This window comes from Catharus ustulatus, chromosome 23 (assembly GCF_009819885.2).
Source record: "Catharus ustulatus isolate bCatUst1 chromosome 23, bCatUst1.pri.v2, whole genome shotgun sequence".
Lineage (NCBI taxonomy): Eukaryota > Metazoa > Chordata > Aves > Passeriformes > Turdidae > Catharus > Catharus ustulatus.
Genome location: NC_046243.1, coordinates 5,999,952 through 6,017,495, shown reverse-complemented (window position 1 = coordinate 6,017,495; position 17,544 = coordinate 5,999,952). Strand labels below are relative to the sequence as shown.

General features: G+C 53.8%; 5 protein-coding genes across 5 annotated transcripts; 2 read left to right on the top strand and 3 right to left on the bottom strand.

The window, feature by feature from the left end:
* Window positions 1-833: 833 nt before the first annotated feature.
* LOC117006453 (feather keratin 1-like) lies at window positions 834-1,579 on the bottom strand. Its single transcript, XM_033078919.1, has one exon. It carries the CDS (start codon window positions 1,559-1,561, stop codon window positions 1,256-1,258), a length of 306 nt encoding a protein of 101 aa, XP_032934810.1. The 5' UTR covers window positions 1,562-1,579; the 3' UTR covers window positions 834-1,255.
* A 3,119-nt stretch (window positions 1,580-4,698) lies between these two features.
* On the top strand, window positions 4,699-5,181 carry LOC117006450 (feather keratin 1-like). The gene has a single exon (XM_033078915.1). It carries the CDS (start codon window positions 4,717-4,719, stop codon window positions 5,020-5,022), a length of 306 nt encoding a protein of 101 aa, XP_032934806.1. The 5' UTR covers window positions 4,699-4,716; the 3' UTR covers window positions 5,023-5,181.
* A 1,883-nt stretch (window positions 5,182-7,064) lies between these two features.
* LOC117006451 (feather keratin 1-like) lies at window positions 7,065-11,770 on the top strand. The gene is made up of 2 exons (XM_033078916.1): window positions 7,065-7,108; window positions 11,444-11,770. Exon 2 carries the CDS (start codon window positions 11,465-11,467, stop codon window positions 11,768-11,770), a length of 306 nt encoding a protein of 101 aa, XP_032934807.1. The 5' UTR covers window positions 7,065-7,108; window positions 11,444-11,464.
* On the bottom strand, window positions 8,558-8,881 carry LOC117006452 (feather keratin 1-like). Its single transcript, XM_033078918.1, has one exon. It carries the CDS (start codon window positions 8,861-8,863, stop codon window positions 8,558-8,560), a length of 306 nt encoding a protein of 101 aa, XP_032934809.1. The 5' UTR covers window positions 8,864-8,881.
* A 3,281-nt stretch (window positions 11,771-15,051) lies between the features above and the next one.
* Window positions 15,052-15,760, bottom strand: LOC117006620 (feather keratin 1-like). The gene is made up of 2 exons (XM_033079157.1): window positions 15,689-15,760; window positions 15,052-15,378 (listed from the first exon to the last, which is right to left on the bottom strand). The coding sequence occupies exon 2, from the start codon at window positions 15,355-15,357 to the stop codon at window positions 15,052-15,054; it is 306 nt and encodes a 101-aa protein (XP_032935048.1). The 5' UTR covers window positions 15,358-15,378; window positions 15,689-15,760.
* Between the last annotated feature and the right edge of the window lie 1,784 nt (window positions 15,761-17,544).

Genomic DNA, 17,544 nt, shown 5'->3' with positions numbered 1-17,544 from the left:
CAGTGTTCATCTCTGCTGATGGGCCAGACTGGGCCAAAGCCAAAGCACCTGTGCTGGGTGTGCTGGGCAGCTGTGTTCTCCTAGAAGGTGCCAAGGGCTCCTGAAGTGTCCCATGAGCCACAACATTACAAGATCCAGTGTGAAGCTCCAACCTCCAGGGGAGGAACCTGAGCATCCCCACCTGAAGCTGAGTGAATATCAGCCAAGTAGAGTTTATGTTCTGTGGATTTTCCCAGGGATTTTCCCCCAACATTTCTCTGAGACTTACCCCTCCACCTGACAGGCCCAGTCTGGGACCACTTTGACCAAGACTGCCCAGCAGCCAAGTCTCATCCCAGGACTCATGGCTGCAGAGATCTTCACAATCTTGCCCTTTAGCTCTCTTCCTTTCTTTTGCCTTGTGTATGTCTCTGGGTGATGTGGTTGCATTTTCATCTTGCACTGCTTTCATGTTGTTCTATTGCTTTAGAGAATAATACCCAAAAAGGCCACAGATGTGTTTTCCTGTGCAATCACATTGTTTTACAATAACCCTCTGTGTGTACTTACAAACAGCCAACAGTGTTGGTTCTCTCTAACAAGCCCAAGGGATGTATTAACAAGAACCTGGGCTACCCCTCACCTTCTGCAGTGGGACGTAACACAGACACATGGAGGAGGAAAGAAAGCAGCAATTTCATAAAACAGCACAGTCAAATCTCCCATCTTAAAAGGCACTCAAACACCTTTTCCTAAATCTGTCACACAGAACCATCCCTGAGGAACACCTCCCTCCCTGGGAATCTTGGGAGACCGACAACAGGGAAAGGATGAGACAGAGGCGTGGGCTGGGATGCAACAGAAATTTAATGAGTCAAAAGATGAGAGCAAGGACACTCTGAGTAGAGGCCTCAGTGCAGAGAGCTCCAGGGTCAGCTTAGAATCTGCATCACATGGCTGTGGCAGAGATGCCAGCAGGTGTCCCTGTGCCTGACCCAGAGGGAGCAGGGCCAGCAGGTTCTCCCCAGGATGGCTGTGTGGGGTCACAGCCCAGGGTGCACAAGGGAACAGGGACACAGGAGGGAAAGGAGAGAGGGGCAGAGGGCAGAGGCAGGGATGGGCTGTGCTTGCCAAGAGCCCAGGCTGGCCCCATCCTTCTGCAGGAGCTGCTGGGGTTGCTCAGCCCCTGGGGAAGCCAAGAGCCGATGCTGCGTCCCCAGGGCGGTTCCATCCTGGCAGTCCCTGGCTTCCTTGCCCAGGGCCATGGCCAGCAGCTTCAGCAGGGGAGGCACCTCGTGCCACAGAGGCCACTGCCCAAGCCTGAGAGGCCAAAGCCCCCAGAGCTGATGGGCACTCCCTGAGAGCTGAGGATGCTGCCAACAGCAGCAGAGGTGGAGGATCCCACCACGGTGTTCTGGGGGAAGGAGCTGAGGATGGGGCCAGGCAGGGTCACCACCACGGGCGAGGGTTCGATGATGACGGTGGAGTCCTGGCACTGCCTGACACAGGGCTCATTGCAGCTGTTGGCCAGCGGGGTGGGGCCACAGGGCTGGCAGGGCCGGCACGGGCTGTAGCAGGACATGGCTTGGGGCTGCAGGTGCACCTGAGAGACAGGGGAGGGGGAAGCAGAGCACAAGGAGTGGGTGAGGATCAGCCTCTCACCCCACCACTAGGATGACCCTGCTTCTCTCAATGCAGAAGGCCCCACAAATCATGACAAGGTCCATAGAGATCCCCACCTCACCAACAGCTCAGGAGACACCAAAGCCAAGCCCCAGTGTCAGTCTCTGCCACACCTTCTGCCTCCTTCCCTCACCCATGGCAAAGAGCCCCAGTGCTCAGCTGAAGACCAGCAATGCTTTAGAAATGCATTCCAAGGAGGACAAGGAGGAGGAGCAATGCTCCAAACTCACCTTATTCCCAAGGAGCTGGAGATGTGAAGGGTGGATGAGAGAATGGGGAAAACGAGGTGCTTTTATACTGCTCCTGCACTGCCCCAGGCCCACAGTAACTGCACAGGGCCACAATTTTCCTACAGACTCATCTCCAAAGTAAATATCCTCCCTAATGCCACAGGCTGTATTTTGCTTTCTATTAACCTTGTCATTTAACTTCCTAATTTCTGACATTCCCACTAGGTCATGAAGATCCCTTTCATGTTAATGGATGAGAAGCCAAATGATTTTTCTTGCAGGAACACATGAGTAATGGTTGGACTCTATGATCTTGGAGGTCTTTGCCAGTCCTTGTGATTCTGGGATTCAATAATTCTCTGATCAGTGGCAGGAATCAAGTCTCAAACAGAGCCCTGGGCCATTGGGTTCCTCCTCAATATCTGGGGAGGTGTTGGGTGCCTGGACCGTTCCCTGGTGCTCCCTCTCTCCTCACCCACGACGCCCTTTGGCTGCACAGTGTGGAGCCTGACCTGGATGACACACAAGCACAGGCCACTTTTCCAACACATGCTGTCAGTGCTGAGAACACACATGACACGTGTGAGCTGCCAAGCATCCCTTTTCCCAGGGCCAGGATGAAGCTGCAGGGTGATCCATCCCTGCCTTGGACAGCCTGCAGACATCACATACTCCTGCCTTGGCCTCACACCTCAAGGCTGACACATGGCCAACCCAAAATTAGAGCGTGACTTGTCACTGGTAGGGAGAGTGTCTCCCTGCAGATTTGCCTACTGAAGGCATTCCCTGCCCTCCTGGGACGCGGCCCAGCTGCCTCCATGGCTGCAGGGCAGGGGAGTGCAGCACTCCTTGGTGTATTTTGAGAGCTGCTTTTGTACCCAGGGTGTTTCTGAGCACATTCCCTCCCTGAGCACCCCCAGGGATGTTGCACTGCACTTTCCCAAAGCTCTCACAGGCTGGGGAAATGGAGGAAGTTTCCTTCTCTCTCCAGTGGTGCTGGGCTGTTCTCTAGGCTGAGGAGGCACTTGGAGAATCAGAAAGGGGAGGGCTTATGTGCCAATGTCTGCAGAAGCCAGAGAGCTTTGCACCCCAGGATGTGTCCAAAGCAGTGGGGTGGTGTTTTCTGAAACCCCTCCTTTCAGCTCCTGCGCCCCCAGGAGAGCTCCCCTCCACAGCCAGGAGCCTCTGACCAGGGAGATGAGTCCTTGTGTCCATTCTGTCCCTCCATCAACATCTCCTCCTTTTTTCCTGTGTTTTGCCTTGACTTCCCATGTTCTTTTGAACCACCAGGTGCCCCTAAGATGCTGCCAGCTTTTCTGATCTCTTCTGCTCTTCCGAAGGCACATCTCACCTGCCAGATGCCTCAGTGGGTGGAAGAGTTGGAATGTTTGAAGTCCAGGGTCTGTATCCTCCCTGACCATCTCTTTCTCTCTGTCCTCAGCTGCAATCCCTGACTGCCAGCACCTCCCAAAGGATCTCTGAGGTGTTTTCTTGAACACCAACACTCCTGTGTCCATCACCAGGTCACACACTTCCATGGGTGCAGTCTGAATAAATGTTCCCACAGCTGATCCTCCTCCTCTGCTCTGGGGAGGTTTTCCTTACCCCTATTTCTGAGGAATATCAGGAGGTTGATCCTGTGACAGGAAAATTTGCCAGTGAAAACCAAAGCCCAGGAGCCTTGGAGAAGCTTCCCCTTTCCTGTAACCCCTGCCCCCAGTGAAGCTGCCCCAGCCAGCCTTGGCTAAAGCCTCCCTTTTGCTGTTGGCCCTTGTGCAAGATCTTCTTTCCCACCACCCCATCTTTCCTGATTCAGCTCCAGGAGGCCTTTGGCTTTCCAGTCCTGGAATGCTCAGACAGCCTGGCCAACGTTCTGCATCAGCAGAGGCCATCAGGAGGAAGGGAGAGGAAAGCATTTCCCTTCAGAAGCAGTGTCCAGTGGGTGTTGGAGTGAGGTGAGAGGGAGGGGAGAGCAGCAGGCAGGACGTGCTGCGAGGACAGGAGCCTTTGGGTGCCCTGCTGCTCTGGGCAGGGCAGGGCAGAGCTGGGGCTGTCCCTGCAGAGGCAGCTGCCAGCAATGGCAAGGCACTGCCCGAGCCAACATCCCCTGCCTGCACGGCCCCTGCGGCACGGGGACACATCCTGTGCCTGCACGGACTCGCTCTGAGCCCAGGGATCCTCAGGTCTGGCATGGACACGGGAAAGGAGCTGCAACACACACTAAGCATGTCAGAAATGAGGAAATGAAATGGCAGCCTTGATAGAAATCAAACCACAGCGTGTGGCGTTAGGGAGGATATTTTGCTTTGGAGGTGAATGTGTTGGAAAATTACTGTCCTTGTGCAGTGCCTGTGGGCCTGGGGCAGTGCAGCAGCACTATAAAAGGGGAACCTTCTCCTTGCTCTCATCAACTCCTCTCACCTCCATCTCCTTGTGATCCAGGTGAGTCCAAAGCCCTCTCTCCTCTTCCTCTTTTGGCCTTTCTGATCACATTTCCTGCTTTAATCCCATGTGGGTTCTTGAGAAAAGCCTGTTATGGGAGAAGGACAGGGCAGAAATTGTGCCTGGAGAGAGGTTGGATTTTGTCTGAGATGTCTCCTGAGTTCTGGCCTAGGTGTGCAAGTTCCTGGGCTTGGTCACTCTGTAGGAGATTCCTGGGGGCTTGGGCAAACAGTGAGGCTGTTGGGCCTCTCTTAGCAGCCTCCTGCTGTCTTCTCCTTTGCTTTTCTCCATCAGGGTGGGCCAAGAGACAGCTCTGACACTGCCCTTTCTCAATTCTGCCTCCCCCTTCCCTGTCTCTCAGGTGCACCTGCAGCCCCAAGCCATGTCCTGCTACAGCCCGTGCCGGCCCTGCCAGCCCTGTGGCCCCACCCCGCTGGCCAACAGCTGCAATGAGCCCTGTGTCAGGCAGTGCCAGGACTCCACCGTCATCATCGAACCCTCGCCTGTGCTGGTGACCCTGCCTGGCCCCATCCTCAGCTCCTTCCCCCAGAACACCGCCGTGGGATCCTCCACCTCTGCTGCTGTTGGCAGCATCCTCAGCTCTCAGGGAGTGCCCATCAGCTCTGGGGGCTTTGGCCTCTCAGGCTTGGGCAGTGGCCTCTGTGGCACCAGGTGCCTCCCCTGCTGAAGCTGCTGGCCATGGCCCTGGGCAAGGAAGCCAGGGACTGCCAGGATGGAACCGCCCTGGGGACGCAGCATCGGCTCTTGGCTTCCCCAGGGGCTGAGCAACCCCAGCAGCTCCTGCAGGAGGATGGGGCCAGCTGGGCTCTTGGCAAGCACAGCCCATCCCTGCCTCTGCCCTCTGCCCCTCTCTCCTTTCCCTCCTGTGTCCCTGTTCCCTTGTGCACCCTGGGCTGTGACCCCACACAGCCATCCTGGGGAGAACCTGCTGCCTCCCCCCTGTGTGGACACCTGCTTGGAAAACTCATCTTGAAAAACAACCAACTGCTGTTTTTCCCTGGTGCTCTCTGCATTGGCATCTCAGCTTGGATTGACCTAATTTTCCCGTTTTGACTCATTAAAGTTCTTTTGCATTGCAGCCCATGTTTTCCTCTCATTTCTTCCCCTGTAGATCGTCTCCCCACATGCCCAGAAAGAGAGGTGTTGCTCAGGGCTGGTTGTGGGAGGGGATTTTGGGGCATGGTTGTTCACACAGGCTCAATTTAAATATTCTTAGTCATGCCAGAGTTAACTTTGTTTTGTAATATTCTCTACTGACCTGGGGCTGTGGAGCATGGCTGGTGCTCTTCAATGATCATAGCCATGATAAAGATGATTTTTGGTCTCCCCTAAAACATTCTCTTCCCTACTCTCAGCAATGGACCTTCCCTACACTGCCTGGGCCTTCAGCTCTTCTCTCCAGCCAAGTGCTCCAACCTCCTCACCATCCTGCTCACCTTACACCAAACTCACTCCACTTGCTCCTGGCAGCTCTTGCATTTCAGCCTGTGCCCAGCACGGGGATGGCAGCAGGCGAGTGCTGAGCAGAGCAGCACCGTGGCTCCCACCCCTCTCCTGGTTCCACTGCTGCTGGCACAGCCCAGGCTGGTGGTGCCAGCCCTCGGTGCCAGGGCACAGTGGGACAGTCACCCCTGTTCTGACAGGGTCATGTGCTAATTTGAGAGTAAAGCAGTGGGGGAAAGGAACCCCTCACAAATACCTTGAGTATTCAGGTTAGAGTTAAATGGTAATAAAAGTGAGAGCAATGTTGGATTTGTCTTTACAAACAAGCTTTGGGTCAGCTGGTAGACCTAAGTCTAGAATTGAGAGAAAAAAGAAACAATGGGAAGGATTCCTCTGACTGATGAATGGAAAAAGATATTTGCCTTTACAAACAAACTGTAGGTTTGCAGATAAATGAAATTGGATATTGGAAGATGAAAGAAGCAATGGGGAAAATCCATGAATTCTATAAGAATTAAAATTCAATCAGAGGGTTATGAATTAGAGGATAATCTCAGGTATCAGGTGTTCCGGGAAGTCTGTGCCTGTCGAGTACCTCAGCAATGGGGATTTAAGAGAGGGAAATTCGGCCGAGTAATTGGGATAAAAAGGAGGCTGCGTTCTCCAAAAATTGGAGAGATCCCAGGGGAATGCCCCATGGCCTCTCCCTTTATTCAAATAAAGTAAAAGGACTCCTCTGTCTCCTTTTTGACATAAACCTCTGGTGTTTGTGGATTAATTCTCCTGACAATTACAGTATGCACCATGACACAGAAAAACTGCCTTAACCCCACAAAGTGTGAGCCCAGCGTAGCACACTGCGGGTCAGGGTGGTGGCCACAGTCTAAGTGGTGGTTGCAGTTTTGTCCAAAGCAATGTTCCTATGGAAGGTCTGGTCCTGCCCCACATCTGTCAAGCAGTGGTGTTGCCCCAAATCCCCCGAGCCCCAGAGGATACACAGTCAGGTTCAGGAGGTTCCTCCCCCAGGGCAGGCAGGTGCACAATGGAACGATTTAATCCCTGCTGAATGTTGCAGTTGCCTATTCCTGCTGGGGCCATCGAGGCCATGATGGAGCATTAGCAGAGATGAGCTCCTGAGGATGGGTGTGGTTATCCCAGCCCAGTCAGTTGTGAAGACAAAAAATCATTGCCTTGCAGAGTTTGTATTTTCTCCCCTAACACCCGGGCAGCGCTTGCAAATGATTCATGAGGAATGATGTCCCTGGCAGAATACATACTTTGGTTACATCCCACACTGAAACCCAGGACAGGTGACTCAAAAAACTCTAACTCTGAATTTCTGTGTCTAAACAATGGCAGGAAAGGTCAGGTGGGTGTGCTTGATATGGGGAATTCTAGCAGGCGCCCAGGCTTGTGCAATTTTGCTATAAATAATCAATGTCTTTTCCAAATGTGTGATTATTGAGTTGTGGCAGAGTGGGTAACAAATCTGATACTGTGGGCCACACAACCAAACTCATTCTATGATTCCATGGGAATGCAGGTCTGTGAGAAAGCAGCCCACTGCACTGTGGCCCTCCTTTTAGGAATCCTTTTGGGAATCCTTTTGGGAATTTGGTTGGGATGGGACCTCCTGCAGTCTGATGGGAAGCTGGTGCCTTTGTCTTGTCAGTAACATATTCACTGCTGAGTACTTGTGTCAAATGTTCAGCTTAAAGAGGAAAGAAAAAAGAGGTGCATGGCTGGATTTGAACAAAGTAGGGAAATTTTATTCTGTTCTAGGGGAATTCTGTTCTATTTTCACAGCCCTGCCAAGAAGGACTTGGGGGTGCCTGTGGGATGATAGGCCTGCCACGAACCAGAGCTGTGCTGTGCCTGCCCAGAAAGCCACCTGTGTCCTGGGCTGCATCCAAAGCAGCTGGGGCAGCAGGACAAGGGAGGGGATTCTGCCACAGCCAGGGGAGAACCCACCTGCAGAGCTGCCTCCAGCTCGGGGCTCCCAGCACAGGGAGGACATGGAGCTGTTGCAGTGAGTCCAGAGGAAGCCAAGATTATCAGAGGGATGGAGCAGCTGTGCTGTGAGACTGGGCTGGCATTGCTGGGATTGCTCAGCCTGGGGAGGAAAAGCTTTGAGGTGACAGAATTGTGGCCTTGCAGCACCTGAAGGGAATTTGCAGTCATGATGGAGAGAGACAATTTACAGGAATGTGTAGTGGCAGGACAAGGGGAATGGCTTCACACTGACACGGAGTTTAGATTGTGTATCAAGAAGTATTCCTTTATTATAAGGCTGGGGAGGCCCTGGCACAGGGTGCCTAGAGCAGCTGTGGCTGCCCCAGGATTCCTGGATGTGTCCAAGGCCAGGCTGGACAGGGCTTGGAGCAATCTGGGATAGTGGAAGTTGTCCCTGTCCATGGCAGGGGGTGGAACTGGATGAGCTTTAAGGTCCTTTCCAGCCCAAACCAAACTGGGATTTCATCATTCTTTTCAGATCCATTGAGATAGGGAAACTCAGCTCCCAGAGGGTCACTCAGGGCACACTGAGCACACCCAGTGCCAGCCTGTGCTGACAGCCAGTGCAAAACCAGCCCCAACAACACCCTCCCACAAACAGCCCTGGGACAACATCTCTGCCCTGGGAGAGTGTCTGCAGGGCAAAGGATGACACAAAGGCAGAGGCTGGCATGCAGCAGAATTTATTGAGTCAAAAGAGGGAAATGAGGGGGATCCAGGTGGAGGCCACAGTGCAGGGAGCAGCTTCAGCAGGGAAAGCACCTCGTGCCACACAGGCCACTGCCCAAGCCTGAGAGGCCAAAGCCCCCAGAGCTGATGGGCACTCCCTGAGAGCTGAGGATGCTGCCAACAGCAGCAGAGGTGGAGGATCCCACGGCGGTGTTCTGGGGGAAGGAGCTGAGGATGGGGCCAGGCAGGGTCACCACCACAGGCGAGGGCTGGATGGCCACGGTGGAGTCCTGGCACTGCCTGACACAGGGCTCATTGCAGCTGTTGGCCAGCGGGGTGGGGCCACAGGGCTGGCAGGGCCGGCACGGGCTGTAGCAGGACATGGCTTGGGGCTGCAGGTGCACCTGAGAGAAAGAGCAGAGGGGGGCAGACCATGAGGGGTGTTTCAAGAGTAACCCTTCACCACACCATGCAGCTGCCCTGTCAAGCCGAGATGGGAACAAGAGCTGGAGGGGTTGTACTGATGCCCACAGGCTTCTCCTTCCATTTAGCCAACAAGGTGCCTGCCAAGTGCCACCAACCCCGGGGTAATCCCACGTATCCCATTGTTCATTTCAGTCAAGTCCCAAACTCTGCCTGTGCACGCTTTCTGTTCCTCTCCCTCTGCCCTCTTAAGCAGCACCATGAGCTGCATAGAACAAAGGGGCAGTATGTGCAGAAAACAGAAGGAGAGAGAATACAAGGAGTCAGAGGAGAAAACCTTACCTTGCTCTCAGTGAGATGGAGACAAGAGGAGCGGATGGGAGAGTGAGAAGGTCCTGCTTTTATACAGCTCCTGCACTGCCCCAGGCCCACAGGCACTGCACAAGGACAGTAATTTTCCAACACACTCATCACCAAAGCAAAATATCCTCCCTAACGCCACAAGTTGTGCTTTTGTTTCTGTCAACACTGTCATTTCACTTCCTCATTTCTGACATTCCTGCTCTGCCTTGCATGATGCCAGAAGGAGAAGATATGCCATGAAGAGTCGTGGCAGTGAGTGCAGAAGTACAGGAGGGGTCCTGTGCAGGCAGATGTTGGCTTGGGGCATTGAAGTGCTGTTTGTAATTGCAGTGGGTGAGCTCCAAGTCAAGGATTGCCTCGAATACCCAACCCATGCAAGCAGAGGGTAGAAGGGATGCACAGGCCTCATCTACCTGGCCTGAGGCTTGTCTCAGGCTGTGCTGGGGGTCTCTCCTGAATGCTTTACAGAGTTAAAGGTTTGCAGAAAACATCTCCCCACCATCTGGGACACAGCCCTGGACTTCAGGTGACATGACTTCTCTGGACATTGGTGCTTTATCATGCTTCCTTTCCCCTGACACAAAGGCTGCTTCAGCCTGGAGCACAAATCAGCACCACTGGAGAAGCTGAAAACTTGCCCAAGTGCCCAGTGAGTGAGAGCTGGAAGGATCCTGTGGGACCACGTGCCTGGTGATGCTCAGGGAGGGGATGTGCTCAGAAGGGCCCTGGGTGCAAACCCAGCTCTCAAACCACATCAAGCAGGGCTGCACTTCCCTGCCCTGCAGACATGGAGGCAGCTGGGCCACATCCCAGGAGGGCAGGGAATGCCTTCAGTAGGCAAATCTGCAGGGAGAGACTCTCCCTACTTGTCAGGAGTCACAGTCTAATTTTGGGTTGGCCATGTGTCAGCATTGTGACGTGCTGTGTGCTGGCCCATGACCCACACACAGCTGAATTCCCCTCCAGCAAGGGCAGCTCCATCCACGCCTCAGGAAAACCATCTCCAATCACTGGGCTGTTCCTTGTACAGAGCTCCAGGCAGCTCAAACAGACATTGGCCTCAGCATGAATTTGCTGCCATCACTCCCACAGCTCAGGGGGCTTTCAGGACAACCAGCTTGTTTTGGAAATGTATCTTCAGCTACTATGGGGCAAAAGTGTATGGTGACCTGAGAGAGATGGGAAGATCCAGGTATTTACTGAACCTCCACACACCTCTACAAGAGTAGAAGGGACCCAACTCCATGAGGCAGCTCAGGGAGTCCAGGTGTTCAGGAGAGCAAAGTTATCTTCCCTCAAAACTGCTGATGGCCCACCGAGGTAACCCCACAAGGCTGCCATGAAAGGGGACAGCCTTGCCAAACAACCTGCCACATGAGGAGCAGACAGGCTGGTGGCAGGGTATGTTCAGCTGCCTGCAAAGAGGGTAGAAAACAACCCCAGATACATCCCCAGATAGGTGTCGGCTGTCTGCACAGACCCTCTGGCACATGCAACTCCTCTTCTGCACATACTGATGTGTCACTGCCCAGAAAACCCTTGGGTCTTCCACCTCAGTGCTTGAAAGAATCCTTGGAGGCCTACTGGTCACATCAGAAACGAGGAAATGAAAATGGCATCGCTGATGGAAACAAAAGCACAACCTGTGGCATTAGGGAGGGGATTTTGTTTGGGAGGTGAGTCTGTAGGAAAATTACTGCCCTTGTGCAGTGACTGTGGGCCTGGGGCAGTGCAGCAGCTGTATAAAAGCTGGAGATTCTCTTCACTCTCTCATTCACTCTTTTCAGCTCCATCCCACTGGGAACAAGGTGAATTTCAAAGACTTTTCTCTTTCCTCCTCCTTATCCTACATTTCTTCTTTTTGAGGTTATCTCAACACATACCTTTCTCAGTCATGTTCTGGAGCCCTGAGAATGCTTACTGAGGGACAGGAAAGGATGCAGGCAGTGGGGAAAGGAAAAGGTTCAGGCTCAGAAGAGATGTCTCTGGAGCCATGGGCGCAGTGGGGTCCTGCCTGGGTCTGCAATTCCTGCTGCATTCCTTGGAGGGAAAGGAGATGCCTCTGGGCTCCTGGGAAATACTTTAGGGCTGAGGAAAAGGATCTTGCTCATGTAGGTGGTGACACATTGCACTTCAACCATTCCTGATGCCTTGATTTTCCCTTCCCTATCTCTCAGGTGCACCTGCAGCCCCAAGCCATGTCCTGCTACAGCCCGTGCCGGCCCTGCCAGCCCTGTGGCCCCACCCCGCTGGCCAACAGCTGCAATGAGCCCTGTGTCAGGCAGTGCCAGGACTCCACCGTGGCCATCCAGCCCTCGCCTGTGGTGGTGACCCTGCCTGGCCCCATCCTCAGCTCCTTCCCCCAGAACACCGCCGTGGGATCCTCCACCTCTGCTGCTGTTGGCAGCATCCTCAGCTCTCAGGGAGTGCCCATCAGCTCTGGGGGCTTTGGCCTCTCAGGCTTGGGCAGTGGCCTGTGTGGCACGAGGTGCTTTCCCTGCTGAAGCTGCTCCCTGCACTGTGGCCTCCCCCTGGATCCCCCTCATTTCCCTCTTTTGACTCAATAAATTCTGCTGCATGCCAGCCCCTGCCTTTGTGTCATCCTTTGCCCTGCAGACACTCTCCCAGGGCAGAGATGTTGTCCCAGGGCTGTTTGTGGGAGGGGGTTGTTGGGGCTGGTTTTGCACTGGCTGTCAGCACAGGCTGGCACTGGGTGTGCTCAGTGTGCCCTGAGTGACCCTCTGGGAGCTGAGTTTCTCTGCCTCTTTGGGTCAGCATAGAATTTCCCTACATTCTCCAGGAACAAACATCCACTCTGTTTGCACTTCTTTTCCTTTTCCTTACTCAGCTCAACACTGTGACACCAGTACTCAGCAGTGAATGTGTTGCTGACCAGACAGAGGCACTGGATTCCCATCAGACTCCAGCAGATCCCATGGATCTGAAAGGATTCTGAAAAGGAGGGACAGAGTGAATTGTGCTGCCCTCTCACAGACCCCTGGCATCATGAAACCCAGAATGGGTTTTGTTGGAAGAGGTTGCTAAAAATAATTTAGTCCAGCCCTCCTGCCATGGACAGTATCCCAGCTCCAGCTGGCCTATTCCAGTTTAAAACTCCTGCCTCTTCTCCAATCACTTGATAGAATGCCTCTCTCCAAATTCCTTACACCACCCCTTGATGTACTGAAAGGCTGCAGTGAGGTCCCTGAGATCCTGCTCTTCTCCTGACTCAAAGACCTCAGCTGCATCAGCTGCCCTTCAGAGCAGGGGGATGCACCCAGGTGTGCAGCTGTGACCATTTTTGCTGCCCTTCTCTGCAGGGCAAGCTCTCCTTCCATCCAGCCCACAGTCCCTGTTGGTTTCTGACATTGCCCCAAAGCAGTGTCAGGACCTTGCCCTGGGCTTTGTTGAAGGTCCTGAGTTCCATGTGGGAGCATTCCTCAGTTCTGTCCAGACCCCTGTGGATTTAAACCCTCCCATCTAGCAGAGCCATTGCTCCCCTCAGCTTCATGTCATTGCTGAGAGTCACAAATCATTAAGTTTGGGAAAGACCTCTGAGATCATCCCCTTAACAAAATAGCCCTATGGCCACTAAAGCACACCACCAAGTGCTCTGAGGGTGCCCCCAACACCACTGTCCATGTCCCTGATGCTCACAGACACCGAGGGCTGGCACCAGCAGCCTGGGCTGTGAGCAGCAGTGGAACCAGGAGAGGGGTGGGAGCCACGGTGCTGCTCTGCTCAGCACTCGCCTGCTGCCATCCCCGTGCTGGGCACAGGCTGAAATGCAAGAGCTGCCAGGAGCAAGAGCAGTGAGTTCAGTGCAGCCAGCATGGTGAGGGGATCAGAGCACTTAATTTCGACCCAGGGATTGCTGAGTGTGGAGACAAGAATGGTTTGGTCAGAGAGATAAAATCACTCTCAGAGTAGTCAGGGCAGTGAAGAGGTTTGGTTCATTCTATCCACATGCAGCCTGGGAGACACTGAAGTCTTAAGGGATAATGACTCACAACATTCCCCCATTTGTGGAGGCCCAGGGTGCTTTGGTGAACTGGGGGAGGTGAGCTCTGGGTGTGTCACAGCCAACCTCTGACCTAGTAAGAGAGAGGGGGAATGATGGGCTTTGAATGAGGTAGGAGGTGGATGCTGGTGCCTCTGGTCACTCCAAGCTATCAACCCTTGACAGAGAGATGGGCACTACTGACTTGTGATCAGAATCCAAATTGTGCTGTGAGCTACATATGCTTCTATTCCATTATCAGGAAGGCTAGTAATTATTTACTACATTCATTTAGTCAAATATCACACAGACGATCTTTACATTTCTACTCAGTTCAGTCTTCTTTCCAGCCACCAGTCTTGATCCAATCCTCTTGTAATCTTCAAAGCTCTGCTTGCTCTTGCCAAGGCATCTTGGCTATCCAACTGCATATGCCAATTAAATCTTGGCTGCCCTCCCTTGCACAGACCGTGGCTTGTGGACTCCCTCTCTTCCCCAGGGGAAGCAGCAGGACATTCATGTGTGCCCTGACAGTGTTCATCTCTGCTGATGGGCCAGACTGGGCCAAAACCAAAGCACCTGTGCTGGGTGTGCTGGGCAGCTGTGTTCTCCTAGAAGGTGCCAAGGGCTCCTGAAGTGTCCCATGAGCCACAACATTACAAGATCCAGTGTGAAGCTCCAACCTCCAGGCGAGGAACCTGAGCATCCCCACCTGAAGCTGAGTGAATATCAGCCAAGTAGATTTTATGTTCTGTGGATTTTCCCAGGGATTTTCCCCCATCAGTTCTCTGAGACTTACCCCACCACCTGACAGGCCCAGTCTGGGACCACTTTGACCAAGAGTGCCCAGCAGCCAAGTCTCATCCCAGGGCCTATGGGTGCAGAGATCTTCACAATCTTGCCCTTTAACTCTCTTCCTTTCTTTTGCCTTGTGTATGTCTCTGGGTGATGTGGTTGCATTTTCATCTTGCACTGCTTTCATGTTGTTCTGTTGCTTTAGAGAATAATACCCAAAAAGGCCACAGATGTGTTTTCCTGTGCAATCACATTGTTCTACAATAACCCTCTGTGTGTACTTACAAACAGCCAACAGTGTTGGTTCTCTCTAACAAGCCCAAGGGATGTATTAACAAGAACCTGGGTAGTCCTCACCTTCTGAAGTGCGTCGTAAAACAGACACGTGGAGGAGGAGAGAAAACAGCAATATCATAAAAAAGCACAGTCAAATCTCCCATCTTAAAAGGCATTCAAACACCTTTTCCTAAATCTGTCACACAGAACCATCCCTGAGCAACACCTCCCTCCCTGGGAATCTTGGGAGACCGACAACAGGGAAAGGATGAGACAGAGGCGTGGGCTGGGATGCAACAGAAATTTAATGAGTCAAAAGATGAGAGCAAGGACACTCTGAGTAGAGGCCTCAGTGCAGAGAGCTCCAGGGTCAGCTTAGAATCTGCATCACATGGCTGTGGCAGAGATGCCAGCAGGTGTCCCTGTGCCTGACCCAGAGGGAGCAGGGCCAGCAGGTTCTCCCCAGGATGGCTGTGTGGGGTCACAGCCCAGGGTGCACAAGGGAACAGGGACACAGGAGGGAAAGGAGAGAGGGGCAGAGGGCAGAGGCAGGGATGGGCTGTGCTTGCCAAGAGCCCAGGCTGGCCCCATCCTTCTGCAGGAGCTGCTGGGGTTGCTCAGCCCCTGGGGAAGCCAAGAGCCGATGCTGCGTCCCCAGGGCTGTTCCATCCTGGCAGTCCCTGGCTTCCTTGCCCAGGGCCATGGCCAGCAGCTTCAGCAGGGGAGGCACCTCGTGCCACACAGGCCACTGCCCAAGCCTGAGAGGCCAAAGCCCCCAGAGCTGATGGGCACTCCCTGAGAGCTGAGGATGCTGCCAACAGCAGCAGAGGTGGAGGATCCCACCACGGTGTTCTGGGGGAAGGAGCTGAGGATGGGGCCAGGCAGGGTCACCACCACGGGCGAGGGTTCGATGATGACGGTGGAGTCCTGGCACTGCCTGACACAGGGCTCATTGCAGCTGTTGGCCAGCGGGGTGGGGCCACAGGGCTGGCAGGGCCGGCACGGGCTGTAGCAGGACATGGCTTGGGGCTGCAGGTGCACCTGAGAGACAGGGAAGGGGGAAGCAGAGCACAAGGAGTGGGTGAGGATCAGCCTCTCACCCCACCACTAGGATGACTCTGTTTCTCTCAATGCAGAAGGCTCCACAAATCATGACAAAGTCCATAGAGATCCCCACCTCACCAACTGCTCAGGAGACACCCAAGCCAATCCCCAGTGTCAGTCTCTGCCACACCTTCTGCCTCCTTCCCTCACCCATGGCAAGGGGCCCCAGTGCCCAGCTGAAGACCAGAAATGCTTTAGAAATGCATTCAGAGAAGGACAAGGAGGAGGAGAAATGCTCCAAACTCACCTTATTCCCAAGGAGCTGGAGATGTGAAGGGTGGATGAGAGAGTGAGGAGAAGGAGCTGCTTTTATACTGCTCCTGCACTGCCCCAAACCCACAGTATCTGCACAGGGCCACAATTTTCCTACAGACTCATCTCCAAACTAAATATCCTCCCTAATGCCACAGGCTGTGTTTTGCTTTCTATTAACCTTGTCATTTAACTTCCTAATTTCTGACATCCCCACTAGGTCATGAAGATCCCTTTCATGTTAATGGATGAGAAGCCAAATGATTTTTCTTGCAGGAACACATGAGTAATGGTTGGAATCTATGATCTTGGAGGTCTTTGCCAGTCCTTGTGATTCTGGGATTCAATAATTCTCTGATCAGTGGCAGGAATCAAGTCTCAAACAGAGCCCTGGGCCATTGGGTTCCTCCTCAATATCTGGGGAGGTGTTGGGTGCCTGGACCGTTCCCTGGTGCTCCCTCTCTCCTCACCCACGATGCCCTTTAGCTGCACAGTGTGGAGCCTGACCTGGATGACACACAAGCACAGGCCACTTTTCCAACACATGCTGTCAGTGCTGAGAACACACATGACACGTGTGAGCTGCCAAGCATCCCTTTCCCCAAGGCCAGGATGAAGCTGCAGGGTGATCCATCCCTGCCTTGGACAGCCTGCAGACATCACACACTCCTGCCTTGGCCTCACACCTCAAGGCTGACACACGGCCAACCCAAAATTAGAGTGTGACTTGCCCCTGGTAGGGAGAGTGTCTCCCTGCAGATTTGCCTACTGAAGGCATTCCCTGCCCTCCTGGGACGCGGCCCAGCTGCCTCCATGGCTGCAGGGCAGGGGAGTGCAGCACTCCTTGGTGTATTTTGAGAGCTGCTTTTGTACCCAGGGTGTTTCTGAGCACATTCCCTCCCTGAGCACCTCCAGGGATGTGGCACTGCACTTTCCCAAAGCTCTCACAGGCTGGGGAAATGGAGGAAGTTTTCTTCCCTCTCCAGTGGTGCTGGGCTGTTCTCTAGGCTGAGGAGGCACTTGGAGAATCAGAAAGGAGAGGGCTTATGTGCCAATGTCTGCAGAAGGCAGAGAGCTTTGCACCCCAGGATGTGTCCAAAGCAGTGGGGTGGTGTTTTCTGAAACCCCTCCTTTCAGCTCCTGCGCCCCCAGGAGAGCTCCCCTCCACAGCCAGGAGCCTCTGACCAGGGAGATGAGTCCTTGTGTCCGTTCTGTCCCTCCACCAACATCTCCTCTTATTTTCCTGTGTTTTGCCTTGACTTCCCATGTTCTTTTGAACCACGAGGTGCCCCTGAGGTGCTGCCAGCTTTTCTGATCTCTTCTGCTCTTCCGAAGGCACATCTCACCTGCCAGATGCCTCAGTGGGTGGAAGAGTTGGAATGTTTGAAGTCCAGGGTCTGTATCCTCCCTGACCATCTCTTTCTCTCTGTCCTCAGCTGCAATCCCTGACTGCCAGCACCTCCCAAAGGAGCTCTGAGGTGTTTTCTTGAACACCAACACTCCTGTGTCCATCACATTTTGCTGTTGCCCTGTGTCTAAGATCTTGTTTCCCACCACAAGCTTTCCTGATTCAGCTCCAGGAGGCCTTTGGCTTTCCAGTCCTGGAATGCTCAGACAGCCTGGCCAACGTTCTGCATCAGCAGAGGCCATCAGGAGGAAGGGAGAGGAAAGCATTTCCCTTCAGAAGCAGTGTCCAGTGGGTGTTGGAGTGAGGTGAGAGGGAGGGGAGAGCAGCAGGCAGGACGTGCTGCGAGGACAGGAGCCTTTGGGTGCCCTGCTGCTCTGGGCAGGGCAGGGCAGAGCTGGGGCTGTCCCTGCAGAGGCAGCTGCCAGCAATGGCAAGGCAATGCC

Bases quoted from the DNA above. Each gene is read 5' to 3' on its own strand.
- LOC117006453 (XM_033078919.1), bottom strand. From the start codon at position 1,561: ATGTCCTGCTACAGCCCGTGCCGGCCCTGCCAGCCCTGTGGCCCCACC.
- LOC117006450 (XM_033078915.1), top strand. From the start codon at position 4,717: ATGTCCTGCTACAGCCCGTGCCGGCCCTGCCAGCCCTGTGGCCCCACC.
- LOC117006452 (XM_033078918.1), bottom strand. From the start codon at position 8,863: ATGTCCTGCTACAGCCCGTGCCGGCCCTGCCAGCCCTGTGGCCCCACC.
- LOC117006451 (XM_033078916.1), top strand. From the start codon at position 11,465: ATGTCCTGCTACAGCCCGTGCCGGCCCTGCCAGCCCTGTGGCCCCACC.
- LOC117006620 (XM_033079157.1), bottom strand. From the start codon at position 15,357: ATGTCCTGCTACAGCCCGTGCCGGCCCTGCCAGCCCTGTGGCCCCACC.